General features: G+C 37.7%; 2 protein-coding genes across 4 annotated transcripts; both read right to left on the reverse strand.

Annotated features, from left to right (window-relative positions):
• Positions 1-208: 208 nt before the first annotated feature.
• il12rb1 (interleukin 12 receptor subunit beta 1) lies at positions 209-9,835 on the reverse strand. Of its 3 annotated transcripts, none has more exons than XM_077583458.1 (15): positions 9,590-9,835; positions 9,032-9,149; positions 8,602-8,756; positions 8,264-8,400; positions 8,139-8,178; positions 7,303-7,425; positions 7,113-7,189; positions 6,257-6,494; positions 5,422-5,550; positions 4,010-4,108; positions 3,410-3,565; positions 3,149-3,304; positions 2,982-3,057; positions 1,327-1,402; positions 209-746 (listed from the first exon to the last, which is right to left on the reverse strand). In XM_077583458.1, exons 1-15 carry the CDS (start codon positions 9,759-9,761, stop codon positions 474-476), a joined length of 2,025 nt encoding a protein of 674 aa, XP_077439584.1. In that variant the 5' UTR covers positions 9,762-9,835; the 3' UTR covers positions 209-473. The 3 variants fall into 3 exon arrangements, with proteins under 3 accessions (XP_077439584.1, XP_077439583.1, XP_077439582.1); XM_077583457.1 differs by having other exon boundaries at positions 3,386-3,565; XM_077583456.1 differs by having other exon boundaries at positions 3,149-3,565.
• A 1,032-nt stretch (positions 9,836-10,867) lies between these two features.
• Positions 10,868-18,326, reverse strand: LOC144062727 (uncharacterized). Its single transcript, XM_077584390.1, has 5 exons — positions 18,207-18,326; positions 16,939-17,268; positions 15,725-15,871; positions 12,749-12,786; positions 10,868-12,678 (listed from the first exon to the last, which is right to left on the reverse strand). The coding sequence occupies exons 1-5, from the start codon at positions 18,256-18,258 to the stop codon at positions 12,514-12,516; spliced, it is 732 nt and encodes a 243-aa protein (XP_077440516.1). The 5' UTR covers positions 18,259-18,326; the 3' UTR covers positions 10,868-12,513.
• Positions 18,327-20,212: the final 1,886 nt, after the last annotated feature.

The raw sequence follows: 20,212 nt of genomic DNA on the forward strand, positions 1-20,212 counted from the left end.
AAATGGTGGTATCACAAGTATTTTTTCTGTCTGGTGTCTGTTAAGTCGTCTATATTCCATCAGAGAGGTGATATTGTGTATTTATGTAGTCTCCATTTTGTAGTGGAGCTGTTTGTGTATGACAGTGATCCTAGTAGCTTAGTTGTGGTGGGCTTTATGCCCTGGTAGGGTCAACCAGACAACACAGGGCAAATAAGTGCGAGATGCGTGGTAGGGCAAGTGCCCGGTGTCCGGGCCAGCATCCATGGCTTCCAACTTCCTCAGACTTTATTGATTCAACTGGAAAACTCAAGTATTTATTCATGTAGACAAAATTTCTTCCTTGATCATAATTTGGGGTGTTCTGTGGTTGGAAAATGAAATGGGCAATGTGACACATACAGTAAAGGCAAATAAAACATTGATTAAACAGTTCTGGAGATAAACTTTATCTCAGAGTAAATGCCGAAAGTCACTTCTTTATCAATTTAACACTAGTCCGTCTTCATATCAAAGACCAATCCTCTCCTGTATTGCAGCAAGGCAAGCATATCTTCTTGTTCCATATTTGGCATTTCCTCCTCGGTGGAACCCCTCAGTGCTTGTTGAATAGAAGAAGGGTTCCGAGCATCGTCAGACACCCTCTTGATATCCATTTTTGACAACATGGTGGTCTCCTCTGCATCCCCACCTCCTGTGTGGCCCTTTGGAGGCAACTGCTGCAGTGTCCCATCATGCACCACCTCCTCCTTCTCCTCCCACATTTCCTGTTATGGGTAATGATATCAGAGGAAATGAGGAGCTGATAGCGGACATTTTGCAACGTACTGTTGACTGAAAATTACATCACAGTTGCTCAGGGCTCAGGTAGGCTAATGACCAATCACAGCTCACCTATCTTCTAAGTTTGGTCTTGAGGTGTTTGCAAGCTGAGCCATGATTGGTCGTTACCTAAACCCTGAGCAACTGCGGTGTCATTTTCAGTTGACAGCAAGTAGCAAAATGGAAAGAAGGTTTTTGGGTTGACTCGCCCATCTAAAGCGAAATTGACAATTTTCTCACATCAACTTTCAGCAACAAGAGGGAATTTCTTACATTTGTCTGCATCCCTGAAATATGCAAACAAAAACCACATTCTAACTGCCTTCTGCTTTCTCACTTTTGAAATGAGTCTTCCTGAAATGTCACGCAGTCGCATGCGCACAGGACCCCCCCCCCCCCCAAATTCCATTTATATTTTATACTCACAACCATCACAAAATTCAGTTGGTTAAGGTTATGACATGAAATAAAAATATTAAAAATAAAATAAATATTTATATAAATAGAAATTGCCATGAGTTTTACCTGGTTTACTGTTTCATGAGAAGAAAAATCCAAAATAGGAGGGTTTGGTAATGGAGGAAGTATCTTCTTTTTCATTCTAAACATAAAGAACAAATGTTATATTAATGGTCTAATGCTCAATAACATTTTATTTTGAAATACAACAGTCAAAGTTGAACGCAATCCGTCACGCTGACCCACTTACAATTTGTTTTGATTTCATATTTTTTGTGCCAGTTTAGAATAATGATAGTCCCTTTATTTAGCTGGCTAATGAGCATTAAATTAATAAAATAAAATAAAAATAAAAAAGCTCTGTTAGGCAGTGTCTATGTCGTCCTAACAACAAACGAAAGTTGGAAAAGTTGGAAAAGTTGGACGCCGGGCCTGAGACATAAACTAGCTTAGCGCTAATGTGGCTAGTACAACACAAAGAGATGGATTTAAAATAGGACCAAAGGGAAAAAACATGTCCTGCCGTTGACTAGTTTTGATTTCATTTTTTTGTGGGCCAGTTTAGAATAATGATAGTCCTTTTATTTAGCTGGCTAATGAGCATTAAATTAATAAAATAAAATAAAAATAAAAAAGCTCTGTTAGGCAGCGTCTATGTCGTCCTAACAACAAACAAAAGTTGGAAAACTTGGACGCCGGACCTGAGACATAAACTAGCTTAGCGCTAATGTGGCTAGTACAACACAAAGAGATGGATTTAAAATGGGACCAAAGGGAAAAAACATGTCTTGCCGTTGACTAGTGTACAGCACGGGGTCCTGGAGGTTAAAGTAAGTTATATTAAACTAAAAAGGGTCATTTACGTAGGCAACTGATACCCTGCGTCAACGCTACACTCCTATACGTTTGAATGCGATAAGTGAATATGGCTTTGTATGTAAATGTAAATGTATGAAGATTGCTTGACGTTTGCTAACTCAGACAGTGGTTGAGTCTAAGTACGAGTCTAAGTACGAATACTTTGTTACTGTATGCGGGTATGATTTTCATGTCTCTGTACTTGAGTATTTATCTTTGTAAAAAAACAACAACAACTTTACTGTGTATTTCAAAACACACATCTATACTTTCTGCTCCATACTTTGTCAACCTCCACAGGACGACACAATAAGAAAGAAGTAAGACATTAACAGAGGTAAATTTGAGATCTTGTGGACCGTTCTGCATCGTCATGGAACGCAGCCATGTGAGCATTAGCAACGCTGACAACAGATTTGGAGAAGCAAGGTATTTCCCATCCATGGCCTTATTTAGCAGAATTGTTTCATGTTGTTGGCTTCAAGAAGGATTTGTGTAAGAGACCTGGCGCCTTTATCCCAATTGTGCTCAACTTTGAGGCTCAACTATGAGGCTAGTGCTAATCACTACTAACCATGCTAACCACTATTTTGCTGTACTGCCCATAGAAGGTTTCAATTCTTGGTATTTGCCCCATAAAAGTTGAATCCCTGTTTGTTTTGTACAGGGTTGGGGAATCTAGGTCCAGAAACCCTCAACAGGTGGAGACAAGCTTGTTTACCTGCCAGTTGAGTAGAAGCACCTGTGGCTAAAGCCAATCTGTGGCAGGGTACATACTTTCTGGACCTGGATTCCAAACCCTGTTTGTTATGTATCATTACTTTGAAATCTAGGATACTCTGTGTAAAGCAGGGCTTATCTACCTTTTCCAGATACACGAGGACACCACTGAAAGAAAGATGAACAGAAATGCCATAATCAAACCAAGTTTCCACCATCCTATTGGAGAGATAGAAAAAAAAAAAGTAATATTCCATTAGCGTGCATTGTTGCATACTATGGTATGTGAATGGAAAGCATGGTATAATACCTGTCATTGGATTTATTGGCTGTGTGTTGAGAATAAGTGTGGCCTTTGGACCTTCTCCAGCTCCTGTCACTCCAGCCACAGTGATGTTGTATTTTGTTACTGGTGTCAAATTTTCCATACGGTATTCTGCCAAGGAAGCTGGTACACTGTTGCATTCTGAAATTATAGGTTTGAAAATATCAATGTATGTATACTGAAAAAAAAAATAGAAAACAAGAGAATGTGCAGTGAACCTACGAGTCATGTGAGTCAAGTACTCACGATTGTACTCATCTTTAGAACTTATTTGCACCCTGCACACATTGTAGTGTGTAAGGAAACCTTGCCTATCTTCTGTGGGAATGGCTTTCCAAGACAGTGTGACAGAATTATGTGTTTCATTGAAGGTGGACAAGTCTTGAGGAGCTATTTTGGGAACTGAAGGGATGAACAAACAGACAAAATTCAATGAACGCGACAAAGGACAACAAATATCTGCAAGAAGCAGAGATGTTACTGAGTCCACCAAACTAGACCCCTTCAACACCTCGGCTGAACCCCCCAAAAAACTGTCCATAAAGTTTACGAACACAATTGTTCTGGTTGCCTTAGAAAATGTTTCGCCTTCATTTGAGCAGGCTGCGTTCATACACGGGTTGGTTGGGACTGCACCTTCCTGAGTTGGTGTGAAAAACCCAAATGCGAGTTACACCCCAAGTGAGGCACGCCCAAACCACAAATGGTATCTTTCTTTTGGAATGCAAAACGACAGTCTAAACAATTCAATGCCCTAATAATGGAATGACCTAGACAAATGCAAATGTCCACACGCATTAGTTAGGGAAAACCATAATTTTGACAACCAAGCTCAAATCAACCTACCATTTTCTTGTTTATAATAGAGGCACATTTGAACTGTCTTTGGTCTCTCATTGACGCACAGGTGCTCAAAGTAAATGTAACCCACATAGTCCTTGAGGCCTATATAACAGAAAGACAAACAGAGTATATATAATAACTTTAAGTAATGACACGTGAGAAGTATAATGAGTTAGTGAAAAGTGTACAATCAATTTGCTAATGATCTAGTTTAGTTTATAGCCAATGCTACGTTCAGACCAACAGTGGGGGAGGCGTTTCCGGTGGTGCGATTGCATTGTAGTCAATGGACTCTGGGCGGGCGACGCGACGGTTTGCCGGGCGGCGCGTTTGGGCCGTTTCCGGTGTTAGAAGACTATCTTTTTCTTCCGCGTGTTCGTTGTTGTTCGGGTAGAGAGAATGTTGATTTTCTGAATACAGACTGGAGATCGGTGAACAGGTCCTTCGAAGGATTTATTTTACAGAATATTCTGGACACAAGCAAGTTTACAGACAAATGGCTCCAGTTCCTCTCGCAAGTGTGTAGTTACAGCGGACTCACAGCATTCTTATACTATCTTGAAACTCCCCCAGGAAACAGCCCCCAGCCCTGAGTTCAATACACATGACGACAGCCGGAAGTAGATAATACTTTTTACACTTTTACAGCATATCATCCAATACACATTGACTTCAACCCCAGACACTGGCCCATTGATGTGGAAACAGACGAGGCCCCCTCCCCAGACCTCATTCAATACACTCACCAAGCTCTACTGAGGAAATTAAAACAGTTATGACTAAACTAAAACAGTTCTAACTAAATCTGGGCAAAAGACCCTCAACACCGGCGATCATTTCGCTACTTTGTCCATTTCGTCGGCGTTGGCTGAATTGAACTTTTGGCGCCATCGCGTCAGCGACAGCCAATCGGTGTCGAGATAGTGTACGTCACCAAATACGTCACAGAGCAGGCAAAACACAAAAAGTGGTTGTGTGCAGAACGTGTAGCATAGCAACGGAGGATAGCTTGATCGTCACGGTTTGCAGGCACGTGTAACCGGAACCGGCCAAAAAGGAGATTGCTTGGAGGAAGAAGCATGGGTGTTGGCTTACCTGGTGAGTTTGTTTGTTTAATTGTCAAAGTGTGAAGCAAGCTAGCAATACTACAATAAAGTTAGCACCACCTACCGAAATGGAAATCCCTTCTCTTTTTCCGTTGCGGCGCGGAGTGAAACAAATCCCATTTGAGAACCCCGCAAACAAACACGCGCGAGACTAGCGTAGCGTGACTAGCATTGCGATATTTCCGGTTCGGTCTGAACGTAGCGTTAAACTGTTTGTGGGAAATGTTAGTCATGAACTAGCATAGTCTGTTTTGGTGTCATTGTGACCCTTTTGTAAATCACAGATGTGGGTCCTTAACAGCAACTTACTGTTTCTAAAATGGTTTATGTTTCTTTTAGTCCTTCTTGCCACCAGCCTTAAGTCTCCATCTTGAAGCTTGTACCACTCGTAGCAGCTGGTCCCATTCAGTATTTTATCCGCTAATGGTTTACTACAAGCTGCAAAATATAAACAACATTCATACAATGCTTATTTTTGGATACATTTACTGCATACTATGGACAAAAGTATTGGGATACACCAATCAGGGTTGGACTATGCCCAACGGTGTCCTAGTACACGGTGGAAGAAGTCATAGACCATCGTGATAACTTACATTGATGTTTCTGTATTTGGCAATCTATTATTATATTATATTAGTATGGGATTTTTTTTAATGGGCTTTAGGTGAACTGATGAATACACACACGCTCACACACACGCACGCACACACACACGCACATTCACATACTCACCCACATACAAAAAAAAAAATATATATATATATATGTGTGTATATATATATATGTATATATATTTAAAAAAAAAAAGAGAAAAAAAACTTTTTATTTATATATATTTTTTTTAAAAAGGAGAGCAATGATGATGTCAAATCGAATGAACAATACTGAGCTCTCCTTAGAAGAAAGAAAATAATAATAATAATAATAAAAAATAAATAATAATAATAATAAATAAATAAATAAAAATAAGTCATAGACCTCAACCCCCATCAAACATCTTTGGGATGAACTAGAACAGAGATGGTGGCTATGGCTAGCAGCATCTCTCAGATCGCAAATGTTTTCCTGGATGAATTACAAAATAGCTACATGTCCCAATACTTTTCTCCATACAGTACATGCATTATACTGTAACTCATACGTTTCAAATTGGGAGAAAGTTCTTCTGGTATTTGTATGATGGCTGTGGGAGAGGAGCCTGCTGAGTTTCTGGCAATAACAGAGAAGTTGACTGGAGAGTAGGAAACATAGTCTGTGTATTCAGTCCTGTTGGTGGTATGGGTCTTTTTCTTCTTACACAGACATCCTCCGGAAGAATGTGTGTCGCTCAAGATGTATGCCACTCCGTCTAAGCCTGCTGCTGCTGCATGGTGAACTGGCTAAGAAACAGAGTGCAGCTCAGTTACAATTAAACAGCAATTACAATTACATTTAATTCCATCCTGGGAGGAAAACGCTAATAACTGATTACCATGCACCTTACGCTTCCAACCTGCAGTCCGCGTTGAAATTATGACCTACATTTTTTAATACTTTGTTCTTCACTCCCTAAAACGTATTTATACATTTGGTTTTTTTTGTTATGTTTTTTTTTTTTTTATGCTAGAGCATACAGAAGGTTTTGATGCAGCTTCTGACCTGAAGAGGTCACTTAAAGCAATGGTAGTTATTACAAAAAACGGCCAGCAGGTGTCAGGAGAGTATAAGAGATCAGCCAGGGCCATGTTGTAACAAGCTCTTTTTGCCAGTGTTTTCAACAGGTTTTTGAATAACGATGAAGCTAATTGCTGCAAAATGGAAACAGATACAAGTATACTTTTTTTTCCTGATGAATGAAGAGGCTCTAATCTTTCTTTTGGTCGGTTCCATGTTTTATCGCAATAGAACAGAATATTCTGTGGACCTTGCAAAATCACTCAAAATCCAGTAAAACAGCTGGGAGCAAAGGGGGTTGCTTCAGTGAAAATGGCCGGGAGTTTGTCCAAATGTTGGCTTACCTTCCACATGAGTGTGACCTTCCGTGCGCCTTCTAATTGGTTCAACGTCACATTGACCTCCAGCTTATATTCAAGCTCTGCAGTAGAAAGCCAAATGAAGATGAGCAGCCTATTTGTCTCAAATAATATTTCAATGTCTGATTAATGTAGCAATAGTAATAATTTATTCAAAGAGATATTGTGATGTCACCTGCAGGAACAATCACGAGTGGGGACCATTCGCTCCACAGCGGGTTGTGGGTCACTTTGGTGTGATGTCTGAGCTTAACCTGGTAGGATGTACGCTTCTGCAGGTTCTCAACAGCTAACTGGTCTGAGTAGGAAATACAATAAAGCCGCAAATAAATAAGAGTTCATATTTTCAGTTTCGAGCAGCACGGTGGATGACTGGTTAGCACGTCTGCCTCCCAGTGCTGAGGACGTGAGATCGAGTCCGCGCTTCGGCCTTCCTGGGTGGAGTTTGCATGTTCTCCCCGTGCTTGCGTGGGTTTTCTCCGGGTACTCCGGTTTCCTCCCACATTCCAAAAAACATGCATGGCAGGTTGATTGGACACTCCAAATTGTCCATAGGTGTGATTGTGAGTATGATTGTTCGTCTCTGTGTGCCCTGCAATTGAATGGCAACCAGTTCAGGGTTTTCCCCGCCTACTGCCCGAAGCCAGCTGGGATAGGCTCCAGCAACCCCCGCGACCCTTGTGAGGACAAGCGGTAAAGAAAATGGATGGATGGATTTTCAGTTTCAATTTCAACACTTGAAGCTTTCACTATAAGTTGCAGGGCACATGCAAGACAAGCAACCAAAAATCACATTGTCAAGATGGGAATTGAAGCCATGCTGCTGCACTACAATCAGTCTAAAAAAATCTGTGACATAAATACATTTAATGTTTACAAATATCTTTGTGTAAGTATCTGTAGTGACCTATTGATATCTTTGCTGAATAACAAATATTATTGGCTATGTTTAACAAGGAGGGAAAAAGTAATAGCAGTTGACTCAACTTTCCAAAATATTCAAATACTCACATGCCATTTTATTGTGGGTGAACTCTGTGTCTTTCAGTCTCTGTAAAGGATGAAAGAATCAAATCGTTATTAGAATAAGAAAAAACACATAAATTGACACACATGATTTGTCAAAAACAAACGACCTTTTCCCATGGCTTGGTTTCATTTGTTCGAAACCAAACTTCAGCCAAGGCCGGGTATTTCTCTGCAGCAATCCAGGTCACATTGAGATGGTTTTGAAACCAGGCCACTGAAATGTCTTTTGGTGCTTCGAATTTAACTGTTGATGGGGAGCAAAATTTTATGATTGTATTTTTTTTTTCTCCTTGCCATTCCGTTGACTCTTTTTATAGCACACACCTGTGTGGATGGAACCCCAACTAAGAGGTGCCATTGCAGTACCCATTTGCAAGTTTTTGGCAACCACCCCCTTGCCCCAGATACTGTACTGGATTTCATACAAAGCTGAAATGGTTCTCACCTGTCTCACTGAGTATAACAGAGGTTTCGGTTGACTTGCATGCAGATTCTCCTATGCGAGCTTCTACCCAAATGTCAACACTTCGATATTTGATCAGCACCTCTGCATTGAACTGAGCACGGGTCTCTTGAAATGTCCAAGGTGTTACGCACCAGCTGATTTGAATACGCAGACAGAAAGGAATTAATTTCTCGGGATTAGGATCAGATCACACACACGTTATTATGTAAATGAACTAACTGTACTAGTGCCTTATGGTGGGCAGGAAGCTCTCATGTCCAGAAATGAGCTATGACAAAATATTCTAAAAACAATATTCCTAAAAATACCAATTGATAGCATGTTATTTTTCAATCAATTTTCATTTTGGTCAGATGCTCATCCCTAACATCAACATGTACGTATCCTTATCTTACACTTCAGTGCTTACCTGAAATAGAGGTCATATGTCACATCTCTGTGTGTTGTATTCATGCTCCACTCACAGTTGTAAACATTCGACTCTCTGTTTCTTCTGAAGCATTGAGGACTTGAAGGAGCCTCACATTCTGACCCACAAATGATTTTAGGATCAGTTGATTCGATTCTCAAAAAGTTTTTCAGAAGGAATCAAAATATGAAAGTTAGCCAGAAAACACTCAGACATTAAGTCAGTACAGAATACATTGTTGGATAGCACACTGAAAAGTCAATGAATTCTCATGATTTGTACCAAACATTACATCATCAAAACATATTGATACCAAAGGCAAGAGACAGACAGAAAGAATAGATCTACAGAAATAAGTGAACTGCTCTACTATATTCTACATCCAAAGGAGTATCTTGTATTGAAAAGTCTGACTATACATACTATATTTATGTCTAATAGGAATCCTATCCTGTTATTTTATGTATGTATTTATTTTATGTTTTTTAATAGGCAGTAGTAAATTGGCAGGTTAAATAATATTACAAATGAATAGTATTTACAATCATGTTCATTTACCTTTGCTGGAACTTGTAGTGAACATAAGCAACAAAGCAATGCATCGGAGTGGTAAATTCCAGCCCAAAGTTTCCATGAGTTCCAATTTAGCTTTAGATAACAATTCTCGTGTTTTTTTGTGTGTGTGTGTGTGTGTGTGTGTGTATGAGAGCAAGACACAGAGGTCTGTCATTTAACCTGCCTTCGCATAAACCAGATCTGTTTCTCAGAAATGTCACAGGTTTCAGATCTGTCAGGTTCTCTATGAGGTGCAGAAGAAAACCACACGTGTCAGCAGACCAACACATTCTCATAAAGAAACAAAGGTTACTGAGAGCTTCCATGACAACATATCCCGTATTTGTGTTTGTGACACCACTCTCACAATCAAGTAGACAGAGAAACTTTCAATGATGTGAAAGTAGACAATGTTGTTTTGTGTGTAGTGTTTTTCCAAAACTTTAAAGCTTACCTCAACTTCTAGAAATAGTATTGGCCCCACTGTCATATTGTGTTCCACAGAGCTTAATTCTGGATACTCTGTGGTTTTCAATTTATCTGTTGGCCCTGGGTTCCAGCTTAAGAAAACACGCGGTACTTCCTTCTACTGCACTCCAAAAACAGTTGGGCCAAAAATATCCCAAATTGGGTCAAAAATGGACCAACTCAACTTTTTGGGATATTCAATTAACCCAAATAACCCCAAAATCGGGTTGCCTTTTGTGTTATTAATTAATTTTACCCAACTTTTTGGGTTAAATAATTTAAAAAGTTTGGGTTGGTTCATTTTTCACCCAATTCAATTGTGTTATTCAATGTACCCAAAAAGCTGAGTCAAACCCACAAAAACACAAACAAAACCAAAAACCAAATCGAGTGGCTTTGTGGGTTATTATTTAAGTTGACCCAACATATTTTGGATTAAATAACTCAAAAAGTTGGGTTGGTTCATTTTTTACCAAATTCAGTTGGGTTTTTAATAGTGCAATTTAGGGGGAAGAAATAGTGTAAAAATGGTGTAATTATTAATATCCCTTAAACCCAAGAAGTTGTGAATGAATAACCAACAAAACAAGCACAATAAAGGCTGCTTTGTGGATAGAAAAAAAATCATTTAATAATTTGATTAATTTAATTTGTTTAATAACTCAAAACGTTGGGTCGGTCCATTTATTTATTTATTTATTTTTTACCAAATTCAGTCAGCTTATTCAACTACGGTAACTGAAGAAGGTATATTAAAAATCCATACTTTTGCGTGTCCAATAAATCAAATTATGGGACAAGAAATGAACAGAGTTCCTGCGCAGGATGATTTATTCCGGAGATCTCCGTTACATCATTGAATCAAACTCCAACAGTTTCAGATCAATAATGCTACTCCTCTTTCGAAGAGCCCACACTTTATTACAATCAAATCGCAAGAACAGTGTCTCCAACACCGCCCCTCATGAATAAGTAAATGTGTTATATAATGGAAAAATACAGGTTGAAAAACAGAGTTCTCAGCACACAGATACAGCTGTATTCGTCTCTAGTCAAAATATACTTTCAAGGCACTTCTCAGTACTTTCTCCCATAACAAAATCTCACAAACAAGTTGAACTCAACAGCTCCTAATGTAACATAGTTATATGAGTGTGCGCTCTCTCTCACGAACAGAAATGTGTTTTCGCACAGAGAAGGAACTTCTTTAGACTAAATAATATGACCCAGCTTAAGGCCAGACCATACGAGGTCGACATCATCTGCTCTGCTCAGGACACAAAATATGTCTTATAGGTTAATATGAAGAATTAAAATGTTCATAATGTGTAACAATAGTTGATATATGAAATTAGGTATTAAAAATGTTATAATATCTTTCATAACCCAAAAAGTTGGGTCAAACGAATCATTCACAAAACACAGCAAAAAAAAAGGGTTCTTTGTGGATTAAGTTTTAAATTATTTTATTTTAATAATTTGATTTAAAAAGTTGGGATGGTCCATTTTCGACCCAACAGTTTTTAGAGTGTGCAGATCTAGTCCCACTGAGCAAAAAAGACACTTGCTAATTCACTTTTAATTAAAATTAAAGCCCTGGATGGCACAAAATTTCTTGAATTTCAATGAAAAGGAAGCAGACGTTATGCATGGTGTTTGGTCCCAGTGGGCCTTGTAAATTGAATCCTGATGACCTGCCCCTTGACGTCTCATCTAAAGTCAACAGTCTCAAACTTGGCTCAATAAAATAAAGTTGAAAAAAAGGTCAGATATGAAGTTTTCATTTCTTTCTTGACTGTATGCAACTTGTTTCTTGTTCCATCTTGATAACATTTCACTTGAAAGCAAATGACATTCAATTCTGTAACTTTGGCACTTGGAATGGGGCAAAGTGTCTATGTGATATTAGTACAGTACTTGTACTTGACAACCACTAGAGGGCAGTGTTTGTTAAGATAATCATTGCATTCTGCTGTCACCTAATGTTGGACAATCTTCTGCCTGTCAGACTACATATAGGTTGGAATCTCTTCGTGTTTTTCATCTTCATTTGTGTGAAGCACTTTGTGTTGCTTTTTAAGTATGAAAAGATTGATCGATTGATTAATTGATTGATAATTGCATTTGATGATTTAGATCGTATCAATTAGAGACAGGTGTGTTTAACATCCTCTGTCGTGAATACATTCAATTTTAAAGTATAGACTCGTTAAAGAAAGACATCATGTCAAACGTAAGCCCCGTGGGCCGGATCAGCCCTGCAAAGGGGTTTAATCCGGCCCACGAGATGATCTTGTAAAGTTAAAAAAAAAAAATCCCAAACTTCTTTAAAAAATTCACTATTCTTCTTTTATGAAGTTTTATTTTTTTAACAAAATAAAACATTTATCCATTCAAATATTAAGGTTATTATAAACATGTATTTATGTAGAATACATTTTCCAAACCTTTGCTTAATATCACAGACCAGTGCTTAAACGATGACCAGCTGTGAGGTGTTGAACCCTGACATATTCTGTATCATTTGTCTTGCTGTCCAACCGTGTGGTGTCTCTTTTAGGAAAGTCCAGAACACTGTAGGTAAAATCGTCCTCGGGCATGTTATTCGACGCCACACTTGCTACCTAAGAAGAGAACAAAAGTGAAAATTAAGCATGCGTTTGAAATGTTTCCTACAACAGTAAGAGTTCTTACCTGTATTGAGGGTGAGGAATTTTGTTGTGCTCTTTTGGCTGAATGAAAGAAGACGAGTTGAGCAAATCAGTAAACTTTCATCACAAGGGTTATACAGGTGCGTCTTAATAACAATTCACAAAGTAAAACTTCATTTCTTGAGCGATAATTGTGAGATTTTTGTTGGTTATAAGCTCTAGTCATCAAAATTATTAACTCATTCACTGCCATTGACGGCTATAGACGTCAAAAATTCATTTGAACTATTTATTCGTTTCGCATTTTTTCCTACTTTTGTTAACAAGAGTATGAAAACTAAAACATTTTTTACTGTACATTTAGAACAACTGCGATTGGCTGGCAACCAGTTCAAGGTGTACCCCGCCTACTGCTCGAAGCCAGCTGGGATAGGCTCCAGCGACCCTTGTGAGGAAAAAGCGGTTAAGAAAATGGATGGATGGATGGACATTTAGAACAGATATAAAATTTGTGATTAATCGTGAATTAAGTAGTGAAGTCATGTGATTAATTACAATTAAAAAATGTAATCGTCTGATGCCTCTAATAAAAAAATAAAAGATTATTAAAAATTAAACAAAAATTACAAATATAAAAATTGCAGGTTTTCATACTCTTGTGAACAAAAGTGGAAAAAAATGTGAAACTAATAGAAATAGTTAAAATGAATTTTTGATGTCTATAGCCGTCAATGGCAGTGAATGAGTCAAGAAAATAACATTGTGAAATAGTTCCCCCTTTATGTAGGTAATCTGCATAATATACAATATTCACATAAAAGCAGTCTATTGATTTTGATTTACGATGCACTGCAGGTCTTCTTCCTTTATTACAATTTATTGAGTAACTGTAGGAAATCACATTAATGATGCTTTTTGCCCAAAATATTTTTTATTCTTCTTCTCTTATTAATAATAATGCATTGGTTTTATGTAGCGCTTTTCTAGACACTCAACAATGGAATGGATACATTATTCATGCACTCACACATTCACACTGTGGTGGCGGTAAGCTACTTAAGTAGCCAAAGCTGCCCTGGGGCAGGCTGACGGAAGCGTGGCTGCCAGTGTGCGCCCATGGCCCCTCCGACCACCACCACCAAACATTCGCACCTTCCATACAACAGTGTGAGTAGCACTGGAGGCAATGTGTGTGACGTGCCTTGCTCAAGGGGAGAGCGGGGAGCGAACAGCCGATCTTCTGGTTACTGAACGACCGTCTCTACACCCTGAGCCACGGCCGCTACATATTAACTCATTCACTGCTATTGATGGCTATAGATGTAAAAAATTCATTTGAACTATTTCTATTAGTTTAAAATTGTTTCTACTTTTGTTAACACGAGTATGAAAACTTATATATTTTTTATTGTACATCTAGAACAGATATAAAATTTGTGATTATTTGTGAGTTAACTAGTGAAGTCATGCGATTAATTACGATGAAAATTTTTAATCGCCCGACGCCCTGAATTTTTAATAATTTTTAAGTCGCGTCAGGCGAATACAATTTTTTGTTTATTTATATATTTTTTAAGAGCTCTTAATTTTTTTAAAATAATAATTGTAATTAATCGTATGACTTCAATAGTTAACTCACGATTAATCCCACATTTCATATCTGTACTTTAAAAAAAAATCGACGTTTTCATATTCTTGTTAACAAAAGTGGAAAAAAAATGTTAAACTAATAGAACTAGTTAAAATGAATTTTTGTCGTCTATAGCCATCAATGGCAGTGAATGAGTTAACACGATTCTACCTAATGTTGTGAGATTGCCGTATCATGTCTCATCAGGTTATTGCTTGTTTGAAAAACGAAAAACAGAAGTACTGTCGTCTTAGTCTAAATTGCATGCAAAACGCATCACATGATCTTTTTTAAAAACAAGATTGTAAAAATGGTAGACAACACAGAATTGTTGAATGAATTTTGATCATTCTGTCAATTGTGAGGATAGTCTGAATTTTTGATCGATAAATCTTGTCTTGAAAAGATGGAGACATGTTTTATGAAAGAGGTAAAGAATACATTGTTTTACATCTTTTTGTAAAGTTTTAGATTCCTCTGGTAATGAGGGCATGCCTTTTCCCGTACGCATTTACAGTCCACGAGTGGCAAATGCGGTTTGTTTGTCAGGTCATTGAGCCTGTTTGAAAGTATACCAGTAACCTTTAAAAATAAGTATGAACATAAAAGTGAGAGTGAGCACAAAAGGAAGCTTTCTTTAAAAACAACAAAACATATAGCCTATCAGTCACCCCACTAGTGAAGATGCTTATGCCCCTCACTTGAGGCATGGATCTCTAAAAAATATATATATTTATTTTTTTGTTAACATAATTTTTGTATGAGCTATTTTTGTATGGTAAAATATTAATGTTGAGTTGTTTATCTCAAAGAATTAAAAATATAAGTGTTTGTATAGTAAAATTAAATCTTGCCCAAAGTCAACTGGATAGACTCGAGCTCTTCTGTGACTTTAATAGGGTCAAGTGCTAGTGGAAATAGACAGATTCATTTAATTAGAACTTTGCATTTTTATCTTGATCCTTTTTCTGCTTGGAGAAATCAAATGGTGTTGCTGGCTCAAATGTAGTAAAGCATATCTGGAGGGCATTTATGACTCGAGCCTATATGCTTCTTTACCATATTTACTGGCATGGAGCAGAGCCTTTTTATATAAATACTTTTTTTGGTTTTCTTTTTAAAGAAATACCGTGAAATAAAATAATATGGCATTTGCAACAACACAAAAAGTTATTTTAGGCATATGCAGAAAGTCACGAGCCATGCCCATAGACTATGAAAGCCTTGGCATAGGCCTGCAATTCTAGTACAAATTTCCAGTCAATTTGGTCTCTGCCAATTACTGTATATTGTTTAGGGTTGTGGGGAGCTGGATTTCAAACCCGATAACGTCAAGCAAAAAAACCTTAGCCCTCGTCACTTATCCACTGAAGTAAATAAAGTCCTTACCTCTAGCTCGGGCACAACACCAGAAGAACCAGGGTAATGTTGCCACCAACAAGACGAAAGGTAAAACCACAAGTACGGTGAGGGTCACACTTGAAAAAATGCTTGGTGGGGATTTGCTTGTTTTTCTGTACTCCTGCTGATCAGAAACTGTGGGAGTGGAAAGGAAATTGTGAAACTGAGGCCTAGATGAAGTTTTGTTTCGTTTTTGTGTCTACTTGCTGTGGCAAGACTTGACTGAAAGGAAATAAGACGAAAGTCAAACAGCAACTCTACTCGATATGTAGGAAATTACTAGGAAAACTCTGCCTTTTTGAAACATCCATCCATCCATTTTCCTCACAAGGGTCGCAGGGGTGCTGGAGCCTATCCCAGCTGGCTTTGGGCAGTAGGCGGAGCACACCCTGAACTGGTTGCCAGCCAATCGCAGGGCACACAGAGAGACATCTACACTCACAATCACACCTATGGACAATTTGGAGTGTTCAATTAACCTGCCATGCATGTCTTTGGAATGTGGGAGGAAACCGGAGTACCCGGAGAAAACCCACGCAAGCACGGGGAGCACATGCAAACTCCACCCAGGTAGGCCGAAGCCCGGACTCGATCTCACGTCCTATGCACTGGGAGGCGGACTTGCTAACCAGTCACCACCGTGCTGCCCCTTTTTGAAACATGTCATGCTTAACTCATTCACTGCCATAAATTCATAAAATAAAACAAAAGATGATTAAATATTAGGGGCAAGAGGCGATTAAAATTTTTAATTGTAATTAATCACATGACTTCACTAGTTAACTCAAAATTAATTACAAATTTTATATCGGTTCTAAATGTACAATAAAAAAATTCTAGGTTTTCATACTCTGTTAACAAAAGTGGGTCAAAAAATGTTAAACTAATAGAAATAGTTAAAATGATTTTTTTTTATGTTTATAGCCGTCAATGGCAGTGAATGAATAAAAAAAAGAAAAGATTAAAAATTCGCCCCGAATTAATCAGGCGATTAAAGTTTTTAATCGTAATTAATCGCATGACTTCACTAGTTAACTCACGATTAATCACAAATTTCATATCAGTTCTAAATGTAAAATAAAAAAACTCATGCTCTTGTTAACAAAAGTGGGAAAAAATGTCAAACTAATAGAAATAGTTTCAATGAATTTTTGACGTTTATAGCCGTCAATGGCAGTGAATGAGTTAAGGTCTTATCTTACTGGTGTTGTTGCTCTTCTCCTGAACGATCAGGTGCACTTCATTACTTTCTTCGGGTGGTCTGCTTTTTGGGAATAGCGAAGCCCTGTATGTTCCGCTGTGACCTCGCGTGAGGTTGGTAATTTGGCAAAATACAGAATAATTTTCAGCATAAACGTCAAAACCACGATCATTTAAGCAACCCGATTCCCAAGGACAGTACTCTGCCACCTTTTTGGTGGAGCCAAAGTAAACTGCAAAATGGCTGCTGTTAGTGATGCTGGTGTTTAATGTGAACTGAAGGGTGACGTTGTGGCCCAGGGTCCCTGCGATTTGGGTTTGTCGGCTGTGGCCTGTGAATGGAGAGAATACACAAAATATGGATACCTGCTTTTTATGATTATTTATCGCAAGACAATTCAAGGGATGTTTGATATCACTTTTCACCCCCAGAACAATACCAGTACGAGGAGGAATCAACGACGCCGATACCAAGTGCTGATACCACTAGTACTTTTGAGACATAACATTTCCCCAAAAATATATATCCCAGTATAACATTTTCCTTAAAATTGCATGAAATTAACAGCAATTTTCTATTCTTCTAATTTCTTATTTCTAGTTCCTGATCATAAAAAGGGCCAAAAGATGGTGGTCATACCGATTCCTTGAAATAAGGCTGGGTATCTGCCCAATACAGATTCCTGTTATGGGTACTCGCCCATCCCCACAATTAATAATAAATAATGGCAACTTCTTTATAGTGTGAGTGTGTGTGGTTGTTTATCTATATATGCCATCTGATTGGCTTATTTACTTGCTGTTACCAACAGTCAACTGGGATGGACTCATTTGCAACCCTACTGGGGGCACAGGACGCCAATAGAGTCAGACATTCACGCTCACATTCACACTGTCACTGAGTGGGAACCAAACCCACACTGCACAAACAGTTGCAAACAATTTCAAAATGCGTCAAATAAGATACCGTATCTCATTCTTCAAATCGGATTAATTTATGATAAAGTGTTAATGAAAGTAAAATTTAAAAAAAAAACTCCACTATTATCATGTTGACCAATTCCAAGTAAAGTGCATATTTAATTTTTTTCCCATGTAATTAATGAAGTAGCTAACCCATCCATTAGCTACAGTGTTTAACAATGAGAGCACGCCTCAGTAACGTATATTCAACTGAAAGTCATTCTGAGAAGACACATTTTTAAGTGTGAAATAATGAAGTAAAAATAACATACATAACACATTATCAAAAAAAAAAAAGAAGACTTACCGTTAATGATCAAGTGAGTTGCTATCATCAAAACTGTCCAAAGAGCCTCCATCTCCTTGACCTTAACCTGATACTCCAGACTGGTAATACCAACCTGCTATGTATGTGCTATTTTTTGAGGCGTAAATGTTGAGCGGAACCTGACAGGAAGAGTCAGCCTTGAATTGTCAACCTTGTGCACCTCCTGTCATCTGAGCAAAACGGTCATGATGTAAGCACAACAACTTGTTGAGGAAATGCTTATTATTTGCACTCTATCAGCTCAGTGAGAATCCAAATGATTTGAGTATGTTTGCCCCCTAGTAGCCATTTTTTGCTTCATTTTTTAATGGTAACCATAGAAACAATAAAAAAAATGTAATCTGTTATAAACCCAAATCAAAACCCAATTTTTCATCAATATTATGTTTAACACAAATTTAATGTATTTATTTTCTTCTTGTTGAAATAATCCTGTAACTCATTCACTGCCATTGACGACTATAAACGTCAAAAATTCATTTGAACTGTTTCTATTAGTTTAACATTTATTCCACTTTTGTTAACAAGAGTATGAAAACCTATATATATATTTTTTTAAATAATCTTAAAAAAATAAAAATAAACAATTAACAAAAATTAGGGGCGTCAGGCGATTACATTTTTTTAATTGTAATTAATCGCATGACTTCAATAGTTAACTCACGATTAATCACAAATTTTATGTCTGTTCTAAATGTACAATCTTTTTTTTTCTAGGTTTTTATACTCTTGTTAACAAAGTGGAAAAAATGTTAAACTAATAGAAATAGTTCAAATGGTTTTTGGACGTCTACAGCCGTCAATGGCAGTGAATGAGTTAAAAGAACATAACTATACAATGCAAATATGTAATGACCACTCTGTGTTACACAAGCTCTGCACAAAACTTTTTTTAATAGATGGTCATTTGAAAACCTAATGACTTATGGCCTGTCCGACATCTAGCCCCAGTATTTTTTTTAATCAGAAAATCAGTTACCCATCTTTGTTTTGATAATGTTTGAAATGGAAAAATGAACTGCATACGTTGTAAAAATATAACACTTCAGCGTTATGCACTACTATACAGTAATGTACTGCAAACCAAAGTAATCGTTTTAGTCTCATTGTGCCCCCCTGTGGTCTTAATTGAATCATGCAAGTGAATGGGCCTTGTGCCTTTCTTATTCTGAAACAATGCCCAATATTGCTGTTGGTTACTGAGCAGATGGGACCGTCTTTTTGTGTATAGATGCAGGCATGTGTTATACTGCCCCCTAGTGGCCAACGTACCACACCACAAGGAGCCACACAATTGATACACATTGCACAAACTGTTTTAATTTATTACGTTTTGCTTATGTTATTACGGTATTGTATGTTTTTTGTTGAATAAAGTGCAGCACTGCAGTGTACTATTTGAAAAACGATGTTACATTTTTATTATTATTTTAAATGGTTCTGGAATAGATTAATGGCATTTTTATTCCTTTCAAAAAAGAAGAAGAATGTATTTTATATTTTGAGCTGCAATTATGGTCACGGAACAAGTTAAACACGTAAGTCAAGGCACTACGAGTATTTTTGGTGGGGTAGGTGGGAGTCAGTTATCAAAAGAAACACTCATTGACCTGACAGGACTCACAAGTTAACGATAGTATGCTAGCTAGCTTTAGGCTACATCTACTGGTTGAAGGTTAAGGCATAAATGCTATCTCATAGTCAGTCCCTGGATGATTACGCTCTTTCTAAATTTCCACCATATCCATTTTAGAATTAACTAACAGTAGCTGTTGAAATGTATGATTAAATTGAGACTCGCTTCCAAGCATCTTTTTTTTTTCTTCTCACTGCCACATTCTGTACCACTTTGCAAAAAGAAGAAGAAAACTGTTTTCTGAATAGCTCGACCTTGGTCACATGACATTTACCATATTCATCCAAATGCTTCAGAAGTCTTTGGATGAAGCTTTACTGTGCAGATGGACAATGACCCAAAACATCCT

Source organism: Vanacampus margaritifer, chromosome 13, assembly GCF_051991255.1.
Source record: "Vanacampus margaritifer isolate UIUO_Vmar chromosome 13, RoL_Vmar_1.0, whole genome shotgun sequence".
Lineage (NCBI taxonomy): Eukaryota > Metazoa > Chordata > Actinopteri > Syngnathiformes > Syngnathidae > Vanacampus > Vanacampus margaritifer.